At 43.8% G+C, this 22,491-nt stretch overlaps 1 protein-coding gene across 25 annotated transcripts in view; it reads left to right on the plus strand.

Moving 5' to 3' along the window:
- The window catches only part of kcnma1a (potassium large conductance calcium-activated channel, subfamily M, alpha member 1a), a 189,418-nt gene that overhangs the window by 110,863 nt on the left and 56,064 nt on the right, over positions 1-22,491 (plus strand). For 20 of the 25 annotated variants that reach the window (XM_034292747.1, XM_029120550.2, XM_029120535.2 and 17 more), the window contains exons 6-14: positions 5,195-5,270; positions 6,401-6,476; positions 9,126-9,296; positions 13,147-13,238; positions 19,789-19,899; positions 20,138-20,243; positions 20,917-20,999; positions 21,089-21,158; positions 21,269-21,424. In XM_034292747.1, coding sequence (XP_034148638.1) covers positions 5,195-5,270; positions 6,401-6,476; positions 9,126-9,296; positions 13,147-13,238; positions 19,789-19,899; positions 20,138-20,243; positions 20,917-20,999; positions 21,089-21,158; positions 21,269-21,424 — 941 coding nt within the window. Of the gene's footprint in view, positions 1-5,194; positions 5,271-6,400; positions 6,477-9,125; positions 9,297-13,146; positions 13,239-13,330; positions 13,423-19,788; positions 19,900-20,137; positions 20,244-20,916; positions 21,000-21,088; positions 21,159-21,268; positions 21,425-22,491 lie in introns of all 25 variants that reach the window. The other 5 variants (XM_029120541.2, XM_029120543.2, XM_029120545.2 and 2 more) reach the window with 1 other exon arrangement.

Genomic DNA, 22,491 nt, shown 5'->3' on the forward strand with positions numbered 1-22,491 from the left:
GTGGTATGTCGTTGTCTCACCTATCTTAACATGAACACTGCTGGTTGTTATGGACTAGAGTGTCTACTGTATTATGAGGTGAGTATTACTTGATTGAGGAGCGATGCCTGAGATGGCATTTTCCACCACCAGCAACAAAGTAATTAATTATGGAATTTCTTTTAACGGAATCTATGTAAATTGCCAGTCATTCTGGCGGCTTCTGACAGTCCCGCTCTTCTTTCTAACTTTTGCTGTTGTTTCGGCAGTGGATAGACCACATACTAAGATTGATGTCAGATTTTAAACTGACATTATTTTCCTCATATGGGTACATGTCAAATACCCTTATTGAGAAAGATACAAGCTGCGCTCAACCTTGCTTTTCAATTCAAAGCCACATTGCATAATATCCCCCGATTACTCACAGCTACAGAAGCCTGGTGACTGGGTCTTCCACGCTTTTCTACCACCCATGTGTCTCAAAAGGACATCTCCACATTACCACTGCCCCTCTGCTGGTGACGTCAGAGGTCTGTTTGCATTTACTTCTCATCCATGCAACTCTGTGCCGGTACGAAAAGAGGCTCCCGGACTGTACGGTGTCTGGCCTGCTGTCAGCACGTGTCTGGGTGTGTACACCCCCTACGTGTGTGTGTGTGTGTGTGTGTGTTATAATCCTGACTGGCTGGACACAGGGTATTATCCTTGTTGTGACATGGTCATCCCCAGACGGCTGATTGAGGGAAAAAAGCTCCAGGGTCTTTATTGCACATGACATGTGACAGAATGGGGGGTGGGGGGGGGGGGGCTTGGCAAATACACACAGATTCGTATGATGTTTCAAGCAGTGCTGCGTCTGTCGCAAATGTGTAGCGGAATCACATGGCGCTGAGATTTGGATGGCTTTGAGAATCAGAATCAGACGGTGTTGGGGGGAAGTCAGAGTCAGATTGCTCATAGCTGATAATAATACAAGCCATTCCATTGTATCTCTGTGTCTTGTAGCTACTGCCCATACATCTGATATCTGCCAGTGACAGCACAGCATTTGTGATTAAATACAGATTATTGCTTAACCTCTTTCGCGCTCTCTCCCTCTCGGTTTTTCCTCTCTCTTAATCCCTGTATGGGTTCAGGCAGTTTTAAAATGGCCTCACCTCTAAACATAGCTCTTCATTGGTTGGAGAAGGACCCACATGACTCTTTAGGTACAACAGAGGGCCGAGGGAAATGCTTTTAGGCTGCTGAGATTATGAACACAATGACCGCACAGGTCTAGGTCCTTTACTGCATCCCAGCTTATATCCGACCAGACCAGACTGGGAAACGTTCGTAGACTGGTATATGGAGCCTGATGCACATTATTTTTGTAAACATTTTTAATTCTACTTGGAAAAGCAACATTTGTCTTTCATCGAAGAACAATCGTCTTTCTGAATCGATTTTCTCCTTCAAGAAAATCTCAACTTCTTCCTTAGATACTCATTGGAAGTGTTGGACCAGCGAATGGTAGACCAGTAGCTGAAGAGCTACAACCTAGTTACCGTCTGCGGACAAACAAGGAAATACAAACCAGATACACTAGCATTGTTGGCAGAGTATTTGTGATCGATAACAATGATCCCGACCAAGCTGCTGATGTACCGGGGTCTACGCCCCAACTCCCCTCACCCTGAAGCCAACGTTGACACGTACCGGCGCAGGAAGTCGTGTGCAGAGTTGTTTCAGAAAGGGTACAGGGTGAGGCTGGGGCCCCGTGGGATGGCTATGAAGAAGGAGAGGCAGAAGGGACTCTATCTCACTTTATGGACTACCCTGAACTTTATCTGCAAGTGGGGTAAGAAGTGAGACCTAGCTAGGTCCATAGTTAACTATTCTGTGGGTTAGGTATAGAGACCTAGCTAGGTCCATAGTTAACTATTCTGTGGGTTAGGTATAGAGACCTAGCTAGGTCCATAGTTAACTATTCTGTGGGTTAGGTATAGAGACCTAGCTAGGTCCATAGTTAACTATTCTGTGGGTTAGGTATAGAGACCTAGCTAGGTCCATAGTTAACTATTCTGTGGGTTAGGTATAGAGACCTAGCTAGGTCCATAGTTAACTATTCTGTGGGTTAGGTATAGAGACCTAGCTAGGTCCATAGTTAACTATTCTGTGGGTTAGGTATAGAGACCTAGCTAGGTCCATAGTTAACTATTCTGTGGGTTAGGTATAGAGACCTAGCTATGTCCATAGTTAGGGAGTCTTTATGGTTAAGATTTGGATTCATTACTCTGCTCCTACCGTGTGATTCCAATGGCTTAGTTTGTTGTAAAATCGTGGATGTATTATCTGGGTTATGGGTTTAATCATGTTTGGGCTGCGTGTACAGTAGTTACTGTTTACAGTAGCTTTCCAATCAGGTGTTTCCCTGCGAGTGTGAGCAGGGTTGTTGTGTCTTGTGAGCTACAGTGGGAAAGCTCCAGAACTAGTTTTCACTATACACCCGTCAACTGTCTTTAGAAACGTTGTTTTTACAGCACTTGTCTCTGTACGCCAAGTAGAAACCTTAAAATCATGTCGTTGTGTCAGACGCTTGATCACGTTCTGGATGTATCAAAAAATAATCTTTACAAGCATAATGTAGGATCCACCCTCCTAAACTGTCTCACTGTCTCTTCACAGAAACTACCATGACGTAGTTTCAAAGTTAATCTTATTGCCAAATTCGACATCATAACCTCAGTCTCTAGAATAAATCAACTTGCCCTCTTGACCTCAGAAACTAGAATTAATGGAAATACACTCTAGTCCACATGCATGAGGTGTATACACACACACACACACACACACACATGCAAACATATTCATATACACATTAATACTTACACAGACAGTAGATCTGGGGATCAGGGATTATGTAAACTGGAAATGAGGCGGTCCTGGTGTTGTATTGTTTCTCTAATCCCTGGGTGAGTGCTTGTAAATACTAACAAACACACACTGGACCGAATATACTGAACATTATACAATTACTGTGGAAAGTCTACCCGGTCTTAAAATGTTTCATATTTTGTTGCGTCAGTGCCTCATTGCATGTGTATGAATTAAGATATCTTAAATGAACTGCCACCTTGTGGACATTAGCTGTATTTCAACCCATCTGTACCACTCACTTTCCATTTAACTTTTTAGTAATATATACTGTGTATCAATATATCGATATTTAAAGGGATATAAATAGAATGATTCCCTACACCATGCAGTGCTTGTTTATTTCAACAGAAATTGAGAACTGTGTTGAACTGGAAATGACGGTGGGATTTTGCTTGCCTGCAATTGCTTGTTAAGGAGAGGTGATTGCATGTCTTATTGATGGAAAAGACGGAGGGATACAGTATCTGCCCCTTTTATAGGCTACAGGCCACACAATATAGCCCCCTTATAGACTACACAGCATAGAGTATGCCCCCCTTATAGACTAAACACCATAGAGTATGCCCCCCTTATAGACTACACACCATAGAGTATGCCCCCCTTAAGAACTACACACCATAGAGTATGTCCCCCTTATAGACTACACACCATAGAGTATGCCCCCTTAAGAACTACACACCATAGAGTATGTCCCCCTTATAGACTACACAACATAGAGTATGTCCCCCTTATTGACTACACACCATAGAGTATGTCCCGCTTATAGACTACACACCATAGAGTATGTCCCCCTTATAGACTACACACCATAGAGTATGTCCCCCTTATAGACTACACACCATAGAGTATGTCCCCCTTATAGACTACACACCATAGAGTATGTCCCCCTTATAGATTACACACCATAGAGTATGTCCCCCTTATAGACTACACACCATAGAGTATGTCCCCCTTATAGACTACACACCATACAGTATGTCCCCCTTATTGACTACACACCATAGAGTATGTCCTCCTTATAGACTACACACCATAGAGTATGTCCCGCTTATAGACTACACACCATAGAGTATGTCCCCCTTATAGACTACACACCATAGAGTATATCCTGCTTATAGACTACACACCATAGAGTATGCCCCCTTAAAAACTACATAACATAGAGTATGTCCCCCTTATAGACTACACACCATAGAGTATGTCCCCCTTATAGACTACACACCATAGAGTATGTCCCCCTTATAAACTACACACCATAGAGTATGTCCCCCTTATAAACTACACACCATAGAGTATGTCCCCCTTATAATCTACACAACATAGAGTATATCCTGCTTATAGACTACACACCATAGAGTATGCCCCCTTAAGAACTACACACCATAGAGTATGTCCCCCTTATAGACTTCACACCATAGAGTATGTCCCCCTTATAGACTACACACCATAGAGTATGTCCCCCTTATAAACTACACACCATAGAGTATGTCCCCCTTATAAACTACACACCATAGAGTATGTCCCCCTTATAAACTACACACCATAGAGTATGTCCCCCTTATAATCTACACACCATAGAGTATGCCCCCTTATAAACTACACACCATAGAGTATGTCCCCCTTATAGACAACACACCATAGAGTATGCCCCCTTATAAACTACACACCATAGAGTATGTCCCCCTTATAGACTACACACCATAGAGTATGTCCCCCTTATAGACAACACACCATAGAGTATGTCCCCCTTATAGACAACACACCATAGAGTATGTCCCCCTTATAGACAACACACCATAGAGTATGTCCCCCTTATAGACAACACACCATAGAGTATGCCCCCTTATAAACTACACACCATAGAGTATGTCCCCCTTATAGACTACACACCATAGAGTATGTCCCCTTTATAGACAACACACCATAGAGTATGTCCCGCTTATAGACTACATGCCGTAGTATATTATAGAGTGATTATAAGGAGTACCATAGGTGGAACTTGAGTAAGTAGTACATTTTCCACAGTATGGAAAATGTAATGTCTGGGTTGTTTGCTGTGCTTTCACACGGGAATATTAGTAATTCGGCAATACTTAATATTAACATGTGTATAACCTTTGACCAACTTCCTCAGGTGTTCTTCTTGTCCAGCTTGTGTGATGTGCATACAGCAATATAACCTACTATGCTTTTTTGCATTATTGTGAGACTTTTATTAACAAACTCTCATCTCGCCCCCCCCCCCTCCTTCTCCCTCCCCCCCCCTCCTTCTCCCTCCCTCCCTCTCTCCCCATAGGTTTAAGATTCCTGAGAGCCTTGAGATTGATACAGTTCTCAGAAATTTTACAGTTTTTGAATATCTTAAAAACAAGGTAAGTATAGGGCTTACACTGGACTCCTGCACGGTAGCTCCACAACAACTATCTCCAGACTCCATGTGACGTAGAAGCTCGGGGACAGGTTTGCTCTCTGTCTACACGCTGTGGTAGCACTTTACTCTACAGTCCTGTTCCTGAGGGACACTAAGACCCTTGAATGCATGCGGCAACTCTTCAAGGCATGCGCCTACAAAGCACTCCCCTTAATACGATCCCACGGGGCTCGTCACTAGACATCATACTGACGTCATCACAAATTCTCATGTAATAACTATGTATTTGTAAATAGTTCCCATGTGATGTTGCCTTGTAACGGCTGAGCAGGACTGTGCTGTAAAGTCTCACTGAGGCTGTCTCTCAGTGATGGTTTAGCCCAGCGTGCTTCTCCTCTCCTCTCCTCTCCTTTCTGGGCAGTTAACACTAAACACAGAGACACTGAGTAACAGACAGTAATCATCTCTGTTTGTGCTTTAGCCCTCATGCCAGCGGGGGAGTGAGAGAGGGGGGGAGACAGGGGGGGATAGAGAGGGACAGGGAAAGAGTGTACGGTGAATGCAGACGGATCGTGAACCAAAAGCATGACACGTTCCTTATTACGCCAGGGCAAGAACAGACAGAACCGTAGCTCAAGACCGTGTAGGGAAGCGCGACGCAGGCCAGAGATGATGGTTAGAGTGCTGGCAAGAGCGTTCCGCAAAAGCTGTCATGACATAATGTACGTTCCTAGCCGTTCGGTAGAATAATCCCTTTCAGCTTAATGAATTTTCTGTTTGTTTGTTTTTGTTTCACTTTTAGTTTTTGACCTGATCCCACCCTGTTAAAAAACCCATTCATTTCCTGGCTTAGAGAATTTAGATTGATTTTAAACGTATACATTTTTTCTTTTACATTTGCATCTTACTGGCATGCCATGCCAGATATAAAGACCAAACTGGAAGTAATTCTAAAATAATGCCAGGGTCAGTGCATGTACAGTATGGTACTTTACAACGTAAGCCGGGTGTGTTTCTAGTTTCACCACCTCAGACCCCGTAGATGAGCCTCTCCCATTACATTATTCTCTATGTCACCCTTACCTGGTCTGGATCTCTTTGAGAGATTTTTATGGTTCTTATTCTACCCAGCAATTCCATCAAGCTGGTGAACCTGTGTTCCATCTTCATAAGCACATGGCTAACAGCTGCCGGATTCATACACTTGGTAAGTGGCCGGGTGGGGGGGGCGGGGCTATGGGGGGAGTAAGGGAGGTGACAACTCCTAACGCTTGGTCCGAAAACAACCTCTAGCCCCTCCCTTCCCCCTGGATGTGTGGTAGATCTGTGGTGCTGGGAGGTCCCCGACCAACCCCTCCCCCCTGCCCCCTGGGCACTCCAGTAGGTTGGAAACGATGGGACAGGTATGTAAGCAGTGTGGAAGTCAATAGATATTGTTGCGGACACTGAAAGGTTAAGTGATGGGGGCCTGAAGGGGGCATTAGTCTAAGCGATGACTGGGCAGTACAGTCAGGTCAGGTACATTACGATTAGGATTTTGAATCTTGTTGGCGGCGTACCGACATTAATCTCCACGCATCAGACAAATTAGCTGAGTACCATCCGGGGTGGGTTGTAGAGATGTCAGGGGGATGAGCTGAGCAACGTCTGGGGTGGGTTGTAGAGATGTCAGGCAGATGAGCTGAGAAACGTCTGGGGTGGGTTGTAGAGATGTCAGGGGGATGAGCTGAGCAACGTCTGGGGTGGGTTGTAGAGATGTCAGGGGGATGAGCTGAGCAACGTCTGGGGTGGGTTGTAGAGATGTCAGGCGGATGAGCTGAGAAACGTCTGGGGTGGGTTGTAGAGATGTCAGGGGGATGAGCTGAGAAACGTCTGGGGTGGGTTGTAGAGATGTCAGGGGGATGAGCTGAGAAACGTCTGGGGTGGGTTGTAGAGATGTCAGGGGGATGAGCTTAGCAACGTCTGGGGTGGGTTTTAGAGATTTGTCAGGGGGATGAGCTGAGCAACATCTGGGGTGGGTTGTAGAGATGTCAGGGGGATGAGCTGAGAAACGTCTGGGGTGGGTTGTAGAGATTTGTCAGGGGGATGAGCTGAGAAACGTCTGGGGTGGGTTGTAGAGATGTCAGGGGGATGAGCTGAGCAACATCTGGGGTGGGTTGTAGAGATTTGTCAGGGGGATGAGCTGAGCAACATCTGGGGTGGGTGGTAGAGATTTGTCAGGCGGATGAGCTGAGCAACATCTGGGGTGGGTTGTAGAGATTTGTCAGGCAGATGAGCTGAGCAACATCTGGGGTGGGTTGTAGAGATTTGTCAGGCAGATGAGCTGAGCAACATCTGGGGTGGGTTGTAGAGATTTGTCAGGGGGATGAGCTGAGCAACATCTGGGGTGGGTTGTAGAGATTTGTCAGGGGGATGAGCTGAGCAACATCTGGGGTGGGTTGTAGAGATGTCAGGGGGATGAGCTGAGCAACATCTGGGGTGGGTTGTAGAGATTTGTCAGGGGGATGAGCTGAGCAACATCTGGGGTGGGTTGTAGAGATGTCAGGCAGAATGCAGCATTGTTCAAACGACTGCTTATTTAGGTTGAGCACAACAATTTGGGTAATTGGCTGCAGAAGAGTTCTCTTCCACGTGACTTCCTGAAACTGGCAAGCTGTGTGATACGAGGCAGAATGGCTTGGAAGGGTGTGCATAACAACACACATCCTGAACAACACTCTCCAGAGTCAAGTTGCAGCGTTGACACAATGCTATATAAAAGGGGTTTAATGGGGACCAGCTACTTCTGGGGTCCCCTGGAATGCCATGATGCCAAACCAAGGTGGAAAATGTTCTGCCTGTAGGAAAATCTATTTTCGGTGATCCCAGCTAGACCAAAAACCTATATGAAGGCCAGGGGGAGCTGCAAATGACCTTATTGCTTAAACCTGTCCGATCCTCTCCGATCCGCAGCAGGTCCCAGGCGACAGGGGCAAGGGCTTGATTTGGGAAATCAGCATGTTGGTTGAAAAGGCTAGGTGGGCTCCGCCTCCATATGTAGCCCCCACCTATCCAGTTCAGATGTGCTGCCACCCGGGGGAGGGGGCTAGGGATTGCCTTCGGACCAGCCAATAGAGGGTGTTTCCATGTGATGATGAAGAATCCGGGGCGCTTTAATCAATCAGTAGAACTACAGATCAATGTCTGTTCTCTTAATCGCTGCAGAAACACTTAGCAGCCTGTCCTTTTTTCAGTTTTTCAGTTATTTCTTACAAACAGCTGGCTCGAGTTGTCAGTACATTTATGTCAATGGCTCAACCTTCGATACCGTAACATCCCAACTAATACAGCTTTGGAACGGACCGGGGATACCTCTAACATCTTAACACTAGGTGGCAGCATCAGCTCAATATTACAGCTCCAGAAATGCTGCTTGGTCCGATCATAACGAAAGGGCGTCAGTTTAGCAGGGCCAGATTCAATCAAACTTGTGTTGAGAAGGTTATATGCAGGGCCTTCGTTTGCAAACTGCTGCCCGAAGTGTCAGACCCGTGTCGTGTTCAGTTCAGTTCTCTTGTTCCGAACTGGAGGCACTAACCAGTAGAGGGGGTACTCGGTAGCGTTACAGCATCCTCAACCACGCAGGGAATGTCTTAGTCCACGGGGAAGACATGTTTGTTGGCTACTGCGTAAACTCTGCAATGCTGGCTTGATTGACTCTTAAGATCATGTTGATGGTAAGATGGACCTGTAGAAGCTGCATGCGTAGGACTTCTAGGACCTTGCCTCACAGGTTGTGATTACAATTCTTCGGATGTTTTTCGCTCCAGACTGACATTCTGCCCTGTTCAAATCTCTTTCCCGCGACTGTTTGTAGGTGGAAAACTCAGGGGATCCTTGGGAAAACTTCCAAAATTCCCAGTCCCTTTCTTATTGGGAGTGTGTCTACTTGCTCATGGTCACAATGTCAACAGTGGGCTACGGGGATGTCTATGCAAAAACCACCCTGGGACGTCTGTTCATGGTCTTCTTCATCCTCGGGGGTTTGGTAAAACAATTTTTTTCTCTCACTCCTCCCCCTCCCCCCGCCCTAAACCCACCTGTCCCCATCTTCACACTATATAGAACTGTTACCAGACAGTGAAACAAGTGAATTAATTTGATCTCAATATTGTACAGATTTCAATGTAGCTTTATGATTAGCAATGTTTACATACCATGGCACTGGTTAGCTTACCTAGTTCGACCTGGTAGAGTACACAGGCCTGATTAGGCCCCCGCTGGTGTGTACTATTGCAGAGACCTCTAGTGGCCTACAGGGCTGTGTACTTTACAGCGGTCTCTCCCCTGGCCCCCTCCCTTTAGCCTCTGAGTTGTATTGGTCTGAAGAATAGAGTTATAATATCATGTGCAGTCTGTTAATGCTGTTCTTGCTGTTCTTCTTAAGCAGTCTGCTGATTCAGGACTACCCCTTCCTCTCGTGTTCCTCCCCAGTATTCCAACAAACACTGTGGCAGGAAGACCAGGCCTAGGTCAGCCTGAGTGTTACCACAGCAACCGCAGCCCCCTAACATTTAACCCCATTCAGACCAGCGCCCCTTGAGAGAAGCTAAATACAATCCTGTTTCCTAACAAAGTTGGGACGCTGGTTGAATATTAATGTAAACAGAATGCAATGATGTGCAAATCGTTTAAACCTTTTATTCAATAGGAAATAGTACCGAGGCAACATGTCCAATGTTGAAACTGGGACTGCCCACTTTGAATTTGATGCCAGCAACACGTTTCAACAAAGTTGGGGCTGAGGCAACGTAAGGCTGGAAAAGTTGTGTAATGCTAAAAACCTAAACCTGATGGAATATCATACAACTAATTAGGTGAATTGGCAACAAGTCAGTAACATGATCATGTGTTAAAAAATCATTCCAGAGAGGATGATCCTGTCAGAAGTGAGGATTGGGAGGGGTTCACCACACTGTGAAAGACTTGTGTGGGCAAATAGTGCAACAATTTAGGAATAACGTTTGGGGATCTCAGCATCTACGGTACATAATATCATTAAAAGATTCAGAGATTCTGGAGAAATCTCTGTATGTAAGGACAAGCCAGAAACCAATATTGGATGGCCGTGATCTTTGGGTACTGCATTAAAAATAGACATGATTCTGTAGTGGACATCAGTGCATGGGCTCAGGAACCCTTCTGTAAACCATTGTCTGTGTGAACTATGTCACAGCATCCAGAAATGCAAGTTCAAGGTCTACCAAATATAAACATGATCCAGAACCACTGCTGCCCTCTCTGGGCTCATTTAAGATGGACTGAGGCGAAGTGGAAAACTGTCCTGTGGTCTGACAACCATCTGGCAGATGGTCCCTCTCCAAACCAAGGCGGAGAGGGATCATCTGGCTTCTTATCAGCGGACAGTTGAAAGGCCAGCATCCATGATGGCATTAATGACTTGCACATCTGTGACGGCACCTTTAATGCTAAACAATATATACAGGTTTTGGAGCAACGTATGCTCTGTGTCTTTTTCAAAAAAGACCTTGCTTATTTCAACAAGACAATGCCAAAACCCATTCTGCATGTATTACAACAGCATGGCTGCATAGTAAAAGAGTCTGGGTGCTAAATGGGCCTGCCTACAGTCCAGACCTGTTACCCATTGAAAACATTTGGTGCAAATATGACATAGGAGACCCCTAATACATTTCACTTTTAAAACTACAGCAACTGGTCTCTTCAGTTCCCAAATGCTTACAGAGTATTTTGTTTTTAACAAAAACAATTGTATTTATAGGAAAACAATAACATTTCTCAGTTTCAACCTTTGATTTGTTGTCTTTGTACTATATTCTATTAAATATAGGGATTATATGATTTGCACATTATTGCATTCTGTTTTATCTGCATTTTACACAGTTTCCCAACTTTTTGGGAAACAGGGTTGTAGATTAACTTTGCTCTTCTAATGAGCCTATAACTTAATCCATCCCATATGGTATGAAGAAAAACTGAAAATAGAAAGACAAAAAAAGATACAAAGAATGGAAGACAGACAGAACGAAAAAAGGCATTAAGAAAGACAGAGACAGAAAGGAAGACACACAGACAGACAGACAGAAAAAGACTGAATAAAAAAAAGACTGAATAAAGAAAGCAAGAAAGACAGAAAAGGAAATACTGGTAAGTGTTTCACTGTCTGGAGTCCATTTAATAGCTCTGCTTCCTATCAAGAGCACCATTAATGACCCCATTGCTGTGGCGCTGCAAACCCAGATCACACTCAAAGAATCTCTTTTTGTCAAACTCACATCATAACATATTGTCCCTGGCTTTGTGAATATAGTATTGTTAAAGGATAAAAGGTTTACCAAACAGTAATAAGCTCAGTAGTTAGTGAATAATTAAATGGCCAGTAATAAACTCAGTAGTTAGTGAATTAGTGAATAATTAAATGGCCAGTAATAAGCTCAGTAGTTAGTGAATAATTAAATGGCCAGTAATAAACTCAGTAGTTAGTGAATTAGTGAATAATTAAATGGCCAGTAATAAGCTCAGTAGTTAGTGAATAATTAAATGGCCAGTAATAAACTCAGTAGTTAGTGAATTAGTGAATAATTAAATGGCCAGTAATAAGCTCAGTAGTTAGTGAATAATTAAATGGCCAGTAATAAACTCAGTAGTTAGTGAATTAGTGAATAATTAAATGGCCAGTAATAAGCTCAGTAGTTAGTGAATAATTAAATGGCCAGTAATAAACTCAGTAGTTAGTGAATTAGTGAATAATTAAATGGCCAGTAATAAGCTCAGTAGTTAGTGAATAATTAAATGGCCAGTAATAAGCTCAGTAGTTAGTGAATAATTAAATGGCCAGTAATATGCTCAGGAGTTAGTGAATAATTAAATGGCCAGTAATAAGCTCAGTAGTTAGTGAATAATTAAATGGCTATTAATAAGCTCAGTAGTTAGTGAATAATGAAATGGCCAGTAATAATCTCAGCAGTTAATAGTATAGTATTAATAGTATCTGAATACAGTTGCTATAATGCAAATGGCTCAAAGGTTTGTGGGAAGATAAATTGTTATGAAACAACTCAAATTAGTGGATAGCTAAATAATTAGCAATAACATTACTGTTTAGATTCAACGACCTGCTAGCCGGCTTCCACGACAAACACTTATAGGGAAGAGATAAAGAGATATTTTCTTCAGCTAAGCAGTACTAATGTGTTTTTACTACTGGCAGAAAAAGAAAGGTAAATCAGGACAGGACGGCAGGCTGCAACACTTTGCAAAATGCATCCAGCTCATTGTCACTGCCCTCCGAATGAGTCTTAATGTGTTTTGCAGCTGTGGACCGTCAGGCCGGTCTGCTCCGATCAACCTGCCACATCACTGGTGTTTGTTGGACAAAACATGGCACACAGGGTTTTTTCCCCTCTTATCCTCGATACTCTGAGACGTTTGGGAAGCTATCAAAGATCGACCACTGTCGGCTCAGGCACCATTACACTCTTATTTTCCCGTCCTCAAACCAATGGCCCTTAAAAACTGGGGTTCCAAAAAAATAAATAGAGTTTATCTTCTAATATTTACCCCAAATTAATGACCAAATGGTCTAATGAGAAATGCATCCCATTCTCTTAGTTTGTTCTCTTCTTTTAAGTGTTGACGCTGAGTGAGAACTACTGGAGAAAAGTTTGGACACTATCATCCCCCCCCAGTTTTTCAGCATTTGCATATTTATTTGATATATATTAAGGACTTGTTTTCCCCCCCTCTCCTTCAGCAATCTGTCTGGATCGAGTTGTCCACTATCCGGTTCCCCTCCAGCCCCTCTTTGGCGTAGTCTCTAGTTTAGTCTCTTCTTCTGTCTCCCATCTTCTCCTTAGGCCATGTTTGCCAGCTACGTCCCTGAAATCATAGAGTTAATAGGCAACCGCAAGAAATATGGTGGTTCCTATAGTGCGGTTAATGGGAGAAAGTAAGTATTTTCTGGATGGTTCTGCTGTCTCTCCTACACGCCGTAGAACCCTCTCTGCATGCCTTTTTCTTTTTTCTGTTTCATGCATGTAGGCCATGTTTGCTCGCTACGTGCCAGAAATTGCTGCTCTCATCCTTAATCGGAAGAAATACGGAGGGAGTTATAACTCAACACGAGGCAGAAAGTAAGTCCAAATCCAGACAAGGTGTGGTTGTGTGACTCCAGTGCTCCCCTCAGGTTTAGAGTTGTACGAGGGGTTGATTCACCAAGTTACTGTTACTGAATAGTCACACTGTTGTGACTGGAGACCTTGGCCATAAGGACATACATCCATGTCCCTTTGCACTATTTCTCTCTTTCTCATTATTTCTCTCTCTATATATATATATATATATCTGTCCCTCACTGACTGCTTACCTGAAGTCCATCCGTGTGCTTTTAATTTTTAATTATTTTCACAATAATTTTTAATTATTTTCACACGTGCTGCATTTTTATTTAATTTGACACAGAACTAGAGCTTTCATGACTACATTATAGACCTGTTATTCAAATGTTTTATTCTTACTTGTGTGTGTGTGTGTGTGTGTGTGTGTGTGTAGTACTGTAACGTGATGTCCTACTTGTTCATTCTGAAACCGTCTAATGACATTGCTCCTTAACTTGTGCCCACACTAAGGATGAATGAGGATCATTATAAAAAGTCACTGTCAAATAACTAGTCATGAAACCCCTACTATGAGCTCTTGTAAAAGAAATGTTTCAGCTTCACAAGAAAATAGAAAACTACGGAAATCCTCAACTGCATTATCATTGGTGGTCTTCGAGAAGCATCATCAATCACAATGACCTTGCAGGATATTATTTATTTTCTTGTTTTCATTTTGCTTGAATTCCGCATGAGAAATGCTCAATAAAAAAAAGAGAAAAGAAGTATTTGCTTCATGTATCTGCATGTTTTCTGTGACCCGAGCTTTGCTCCGTTAGCTTTTTCACGGTTCATGGTTTCCATGGCAAACCTGACAAAAAGCTCAACTTCATGTCCAGTCACCGCCAGCCTCATTGCATCATCACTGTGTGACTTGACACATATTTCCTGCTCACTCGCATCATCTCTGCTCGACATGACTCTGGCCCTGATCTTCAGTCAGCTCCCACACCCTGAATGCTGGATGCCTCGCTCTCATTGGAGGCTCTCGATTGCGCTTGGCTTGCTTTGCCCGTTTGGTTATTTGGTGTCCCGTCGTTTGGTTTGTGTGGCCATAGTTGTCTGGGAAAGAGGTTGCGGTGTTTTGTGCGCAGATGTGTGTGGACGTACCGAACTCTGGCTGTTTTGTTTTGTGTTTGGTAGTGTAACAGTGTGTGCAGCGTGAATGGTCTTAGTGCTCAAACTGAACAGCATGGCACCGCACACCGACTAGCCACATCGACACAGCCAAACCGCATATTTACATGCATACAAACCCCTAGTGTGACATAGACTAACCCCATACCTAGACGCAGACTAACCCCATACCTAGACGCAGACTAACCCCATACCTAGACGCAGACTAACCCCATACCTAGACGCAGACTAACCCCATACCTAGACGCAGACTAACCCCATACCTAGACGCAGACTAACCCCATACCTAGACGCAGACTAACCCCATACCTAGACGCAGACTAACCCCATACCTAGACGCAGACTAACCACACTACATAATTTAGATAGCTAGACTTCTGATCTCTCGCTCTCTTTGTTTCACCCTATCTTTTCTACCTTTATCTCCTTCCTTCTGTCTGTTCTCCCTCTCTTTCCTTGCTTTCTTTTCCTTCCTACTCTTTCTCCCTTTCTTTCTCTCTCTTTTTTTCCTTTCTCTGTGGTCACGCAGGGTTGTCAACTGTCCCGTACATACTGACAATCAGCTACATGGACAGAGCTATTAGAAACCAGCCTAGACCCAGTAAGACAAGATCGATGAGATGTTATGTTTGGCCGGGACCCTGCGGCTCCCCTGGATGATGAGGGATTCCCCCTCTCTCCACCCCCCCCCCCCTCTAACTTAACTGTACATCCAGTCATATGTTAGTAATAAGGCTGCCATGTCTGTCAATCAGGACTAAGGCTGAGACTGGCACTGGGCTCTGTATGTATTCATATTGTATATGTAGAGATCACGACACATAAACCAACCCCCTTTGTCATGATAGTTTGTTTCACTGTGAGCATACTGTTTTTGGCAAAAGAAACAGCTCAACATGTTAAACTGTGGATTAGGAATATATCCAACTTCCAGTTAATATCAAACAGCCCATCTTTAGTGATTTATCTAGAGACCTACAATACAGTATCATGACATGCCTGCACGCAAGCAGTCAATCACACACACACACGTAACACACACACACACGTAACACACACACACACACACACACACACAGCAGTCAGCGTAGTGACAGATCTCAGGCTGCCTATGCTATCATGAAGACGAGCGTTCAATTGGCTCTTAACTCACTGCACTCACAGCCCTGTGGTTCTCATTAGGGGTCTGTGGTTTCCATAATGGCTCTGTGGTTTCCATTAGCCCCTCCTGACACAGAGGCAGGCTTGGAAACTGACCTAAACTCTGGCTGAACCCTTCAGAACTCTGAATGTTTTAGCTCTTTGTGGACCTGAGATGCGTAGCAGACTGAGGTGTCTGTCATCCCAGTCACTATATAAACATCAATATATACTTTATTAATGGGACACGAAACATGGAGATAGGCAGCTACGCTGGTGACTTTTCAATCTACCGTCTTCAATGTTCTGGTCGCATCGCCGATATTCAATATCTTCCTAGTTACTGCTGCAAAAATATATGTTTAATGCTGTACAGTGTTTCAGGAGCTGCAGTGATACTGTATATGTAGATGTGAAGGCAGGTGTTGAACGGAAATACTGAGAAATATCGCAACTCTTTGCCTTTCCCTGTGCATCTTAAAAGATGTGGATCAGAGCAATATGAATGGTGTGGCCTCTTTTGTGTGAGCTGTCTGTAGGCTGTGGTGTTTTCCTTTTAATTACATGATTTCTGTTGATGTCCTGCATGGTGGTTAATGCATGTTGTCAGATTACCCTTGTGCGTTTGGGTCTGATGCTGTGCACCTTTATTGTGGCGCTTGGTATTTGTCTGCTATTTTCTCATATGTTTGCTGCCACTGTGATTTTACAGAATACCTTAGTTTTATTCAGGCGTCTAGGGTTGGAAAAGTTTAAAGGTATATTTTTTGGGGAAATCAAGTATAATTGTTGGACTATGTGTTCTTACCACCCCATTAGATGTACTGTATCAAGTACAGTGTCTCCCCTGGGTTGGATACCTTTCTGTTTTCTAGGCCTGTTTCTCCACTTTCACGGGTGAACTTCCAAGAGCACTTGTCAGAACATACTGTCTTCTATGGGAGAACGCAGAGCACTTAAAAATCTGTTACTTATGAGAAACCACATCCTCCTCAGCACAGCTGGTTGTGTCCAGCATCATTGTGGACAGACGGCTAGCTTCAGGCACTTCTCATTGTTCGGCTGGCTAGCTACTTAAATATCTTGAAGATGTGTCCAACGTCCGCAGTAATCAAATCCCTTACACCGGCTACTGTGCTGTGACCTGCCCCCATGAATGAACAGCGAAATGACCAACAATCAAAATCCTTCGGTAGTGCAAATATCGCACAAAATTATGGAAACTAAGCCCCTGAAAAAGTGTTTTCCAGACCTCCCACGCTTGTTCAGTTGAAGTGACAGTATCTGTTGACAGTTCCTACATGCTATTAACTCCACATCGAACATGAGTATGCAGTTTAAACTTAACTTCAGATGGTTAATTATGTTATGCTGTCACTGTTGAACCAGTGGGGAGAAGTGATGAGTAGTCTGTCCATCCCATAATGAACTGGACTGATGCATGTTTACTCCCAACAACGATACGGTTTTAATAATCTGTCGAGCTGCACTGACAACTCGCCCATAAAAGGTGTGTGTGTGTGTGTGTGTGTGTGTGTGTGTGTGTGTGTGCATCTTTGTACTGTATGTGTGCATCTTTGTACTGTATGTGTGTTTTCTCTCTTAGACACTCCATTGCACACATCCCATAGACCCAGCCTTTTCAAGATGACTTCTGGACAGTGGAAATAGGAAAACATGACTGATGTTTTTGTCTCCCTTAATGGGACACATCATATTCGGCCAACTGCTGCTGGCTCTTCACTAAAACCTCTGCTCCTCATCTGATCTCACCAGGCAGAGTTTGCATTGCTGTCTTTTTATTGGATAGCCAGGCCAGGGCCAACCGTGCAATCACCACTGCTATTTAAACACTTGAAAGGATCCATGCCAGATCTGCGAAGACTATTATGCTCCATGGTTACCAGGACATGTGTTGTCCTCATGTCTGCCAGATGTCCACCAGATCGTATCTACAGTGCAGAACTTCCTGACCTGTGGCCATGTCCCATTCAGTACGCTTCAGTATGCTTCAGACCCCTTCGGTGTGCTTCAGAACCCTTCGGTGTGCTTCAGACCCCTTCGGTTTGCTTCAGACCCCTTCAGTGTGCTTCAGACCCCCTCGGTGTGCTTCAGTGGCACTTGCGTCACAACGATCTGAAACGTTCGACTGGCCGAATATTGAAATTCCTTTGGATTGGCACGCATGAAAGTCCGGTCACACTCCGTCACAGTGTCACAGCCGAGGTGCTCTGTGTACAACAGCACTGAAGGTATCTTCAGTTCCCAGTAAGAGAACGCGGATTTGGATCAGAGTGTGGGGTGTTAGAACAGATTGAGCCTGATGAGTTGGGTCGTATCATTAGAGCAGCTTACAGGCTAACAGCTTGGGACAGAGCGGTAGAAGATGACTGTCATCTGGCACCTTCTCATTAGGTAGTGAAGAGGCATTGTCATCACGTGGATCAGATTACAGGTCTCTATAGAGCAATTATAGTTGCTCACCCATATCTGTTCCCAATATAATCCCCTTGATGACTGGAGGCTGGTCTGTTTGGCTTTCTCTTTATTTGAGGTTTGGCGTCAAACGTTGGTTTGATGAAATTGAGTTAGTCTTGCCTACCGCATTAAAGATTATAAAGATTAACAGTTCAAACTGTATTTAATCCCATGGCTTAGTTTGATTATGGAGTTTTGTACTGCTTTAACTATAAAGGCTTTGGGAAACCCATCTGGGCAGTTTCCCTGTCTCTTTGGTTTGAGCTCAAGAACACATACGTAAGATATATTATATCTTGAGTCACCTGAACAGGCTTGAGATATTACGGACATTAAAAGCTGTTTCTGTGTCCCTGATTCAAATCTATCCAGGAATGAGTATAGCAATTTTCTTGTTCAGATAAAGAATATCATACAGAGAATGTTTACATAGTTTCTAATGCCACTTAATAATAATAATATTTTATTAAAACCTTACCGCAATGTTTTTTTTTTAATTTTTATTTTGTAAAAATCTCTACCCCCTGAATGGAGAAACCCAGAAGGCTGCAACACTTCCACTGCTGCTCACAACCAGCTATTGTTTAAAGGTGCAACACATGGTGTTTGTTTTAAGTGCTGAATGTTTGCGAACAATAGGCGATCGATTCATTCACCACAATATCAATTTCAGACAATAGATCTCTCTGTTCTACTGTGATGTCTCAGAAGGTACTAGGTACACTGCTGTAATGGCTACGAACAGCCTGCGAGTCCAACTGCACCCTGATATTAGAACACAACAACCAGTCCTGGAGTTGACTCCAGAAATTAGCAACCGATGGAAAATTACAATGCTATGTCCCCTCTCTCTATCGAACTTCTCTCTGGAGTGGACCATCATCGTCTGAGTCCAGAGTGGAACCATGGGACAAACGAGGTCATGATCTTTCCACAGTCCAATCTTTTCCTTATGTCTGAATTTAAAACATATTCTCCCCCTGAAGTCAGCCGTGCTGTCTGTTTGTCATAGAAGTGAACTCCAGTGAAAAAACATTGCTTGCCATCCACATGTCAACCAGCCTCAAGTCCTGTTTATAGGTCCTGTCAGCCGCAGACCAGTAAATCACTTCAGAAGGCCTTTACTAATGCCTTGTATGAAGGCATGGGCGTATTGATGTACATGTCTTTGTCAACATGTATTTGCGTCTCAGGGAGTTGGTTTGGCACAAGTGGACAGTTTCCTCATTGAGAACGGATGACAATTAAAACCAGAAAGTGTACTGTATGATTATATTTTCTGTCCCAGTCCCTGCAAATGTAGCTCAAGGCTAAGGGTTTGATTGCACATGTCATGTCGGATCCCACCTTAGTTCCTTACAAGGAGGGGGAACCCAGAGTAACCAGTCTTGTGGGGGATATTCTTGCTTTAACAAAAACAAAGACATTCAGGGTTGCTTTTTTTGTAATACTTTATTTTGACACAAACAGTTTGACTGGATATTTGAGTTGTGGGAGTGCTTTGGCCTGATGCGTGTGTTTGTTTTGAGGAAAGCTGGGTGGAGATTTGTTGCGTTACTCAAGTTGATTTCTCCCTCCTTCCTCCAGGCACATTGTGGTTTGTGGTCATATTACACTCGAAAGTGTCTCCAACTTCCTAAAAGACTTCCTACACAAGGACAGGGATGATGTCAATGTAGAAATAGTTTTTCTCCATAAGTAAGTATACGTTTTCCTCCTTTGCTTTGATACCACGTGCAGCGTAGAAAAGCGTTAACCTGGAGCAACAGTCGTGCTTCTCTCTGTTCTTCTCTCATAACCCCCACCCTTAGAGCACACTGCTTGTGAATTAATTGGAAACAGTTTCTGCTTCATAAGTAAAACGTTAAATCCTCGCTTGTGTTTCTGTCTTAACTCTCTGTCCTTGATGTCCTTCCCCCATTTTGTACTCTTGTAGTATTTCCCCTAATCTTGAGCTGGAAGCCTTGTTCAAACGCCATTTTACCCAAGTGGAGTTCTACCAGGGATCTGTTCTCAATCCTCACGATCTGGCCAGAGTAAAGGTAGTGTATGATGCGGTTCTAATTCAGAGATTCCTTTAAACCCTTTGAGTCCTTTCTCTAATTTCATCATATTCAAATCGTATCTATGGCCCTGTCTCATCACAAAAACTTAATAGATTTCAGAGAGTTGAAGATCTAACAAGCCTCCTAAGGATCTGTGCCAAACTATTTCGATTGTTTTTCCCCCATTACTAGTCTTATCAGGATGTCACTTGGTGCAGTGCATGTTTAGAGTCACACTGTTAGCGTTTCAAGCGTGTTAGCCGTCTAAGGCAGTGACCACAACTTGATGAGATCAGGAAATCCTGGCTGACGATGACTTCCCACCGCCCGGAAGATGCTGGCCAATTTGCATCACCCACTTGTCAGCTAGCGACCCAGTCAATACTTGAATCTAGACTGTGGTGGCCAGCTTGGTGTCACAAAAGAGCGACTTAGCACCCTGCGCCTCCTGGAAAGCACCTACTGCCACAGTCGAAAGAGTAAAAAAAATAAAAATGACAATAAAGCCTGATGCTTCTGATACCAACCTGAACCCAGTAGAACCTTTGCTTGGACCAGATTAAGGTCATTCCTTTGTTGAAACCATAATATTTGAAGGTGAGAGGTTTTCTGCCGTGTATCCCCTAACCTTCTGGTTTCTCTGTGTAACCCCTAACCGTTCCCTGTGCAGATTGAGTCAGCAGACGCCTGTCTGATTCTGGCTAATAAATACTGTCCAGATCCCGACGCCGAAGACGCCTCCAACATCATGCGGTAATATTGAGGATGAGGAGATGATGCGAGCATGTGCCTGTGTGTGTTCAAAACATATCTCACTCGTACTGTTTGTTTCAAATTGGCAGGGTCATCTCTATCAAGAACTATTCCCCCAAGATACGAATTATCACTCAGATGTTACAGTACCATAACAAGGTGAGTCAGCCAAGCCGGTGTTGTGCTTCCTGGACTGATAGCTTTGACGAGGGCTATAGCTCAGAGGTCGTTGGATAGGGTGTAATTTGTGTGTGTGTGTTTGTTTGAAGGCTCATCTGCTCAACATTCCTAGCTGGAACTGGAAGGAGGGGGATGATGCGATCTGTCTGGCAGAATTGAAGGCTGGCTTCATAGCTCAGAGTTGTCTGGCACAGGGCCTCTCCACCATGCTAGCTAATCTCTTCTCCATGAGGTCCTTCATTGAGGTAACGTCAGCACAACATTAACGCAACCTTTTCACAATGATCACTTTCACAGGGGTAGCATTAACACATCCTGTTATAATGCAGGTTCTCTTCCGTTGAGGTGATGTCGATTGAACTTTTTCACTGTTCAAACTTCATGAAGGCATTCCCCAGCACTGTGGACAGGAAAACTTTCCCATGACTTATTATGGGGTGGATATGGATGTCTTCATGAGATTACTGGGCCTGGGTTTGTTGAGTCACACCATGCTGTGTTTTTGTTCTGAAACAGATTCATTCTCAGCTGTATTTCTGTCTGTCTGCTTTATCATTTGGAATCTGTCTCTGTTCCAAATGGAGGAATGGATCTTCATGTTGTAAAGACAGTGGTTATATAAGGAGTGGGCTGACAGGGTTTGGTGGAAGAAGAAACATCTGCTGGCCATTTTCCCTTTGTGAAATCATAGAGTGACAGACTCTCATTAGCCAGTTTATTAGTTCCACCCATCTAGTACTGGGTCAGACCCCTCTTCGATTCCAGAACAGCTGATTTCTCCAGGGTAGGGATTCCTGAAGGTGACATCACGTAGTTCCTGCACGGTTGGTTGTCGGCGCGGCCATGCTGTGAACAGATGCTCTGCCGGGTTGTGGTCTGGAGTCTGACCCCTGAAGTAAACTGAACGTGCTGTCATGTTCATGGAACCATTCTGAGACAATACGTGCTTTGTGAGTGGATTGTCCTGTAGGAAGTGTCCTCACGATGGAGGATAGCCTGTCGATATGAAGAATGCACCTGGTCAGCAGCAGTGGGCCTCATTCAGAGTTTTTCCTTAAATTTGTTCTTGAGGAAGGTCCTAAGAAAAGTCCACGTCAGATTTGTGACGTGTTCTAAAACCGCAGAATTGTGCTCGTAAATTGAAAGTGCATGCCAGTTGATATTCATAAGCATAGGTAAATCCTCATAAAAGGGCATGATTCTGCAGGGCCATGGGCGCATACAGAAATTAAACACAGAGGCTGAATCTCAAATTGTAGTATGCCAGATTATTATACGAGAAGATTAGTATGTCCCAAACCATAGTATGATG

The sequence above is a fragment of the Esox lucius genome, chromosome 6 (assembly GCF_011004845.1).
Source record: "Esox lucius isolate fEsoLuc1 chromosome 6, fEsoLuc1.pri, whole genome shotgun sequence".
NCBI classification, from domain to species: domain Eukaryota; kingdom Metazoa; phylum Chordata; class Actinopteri; order Esociformes; family Esocidae; genus Esox; species Esox lucius.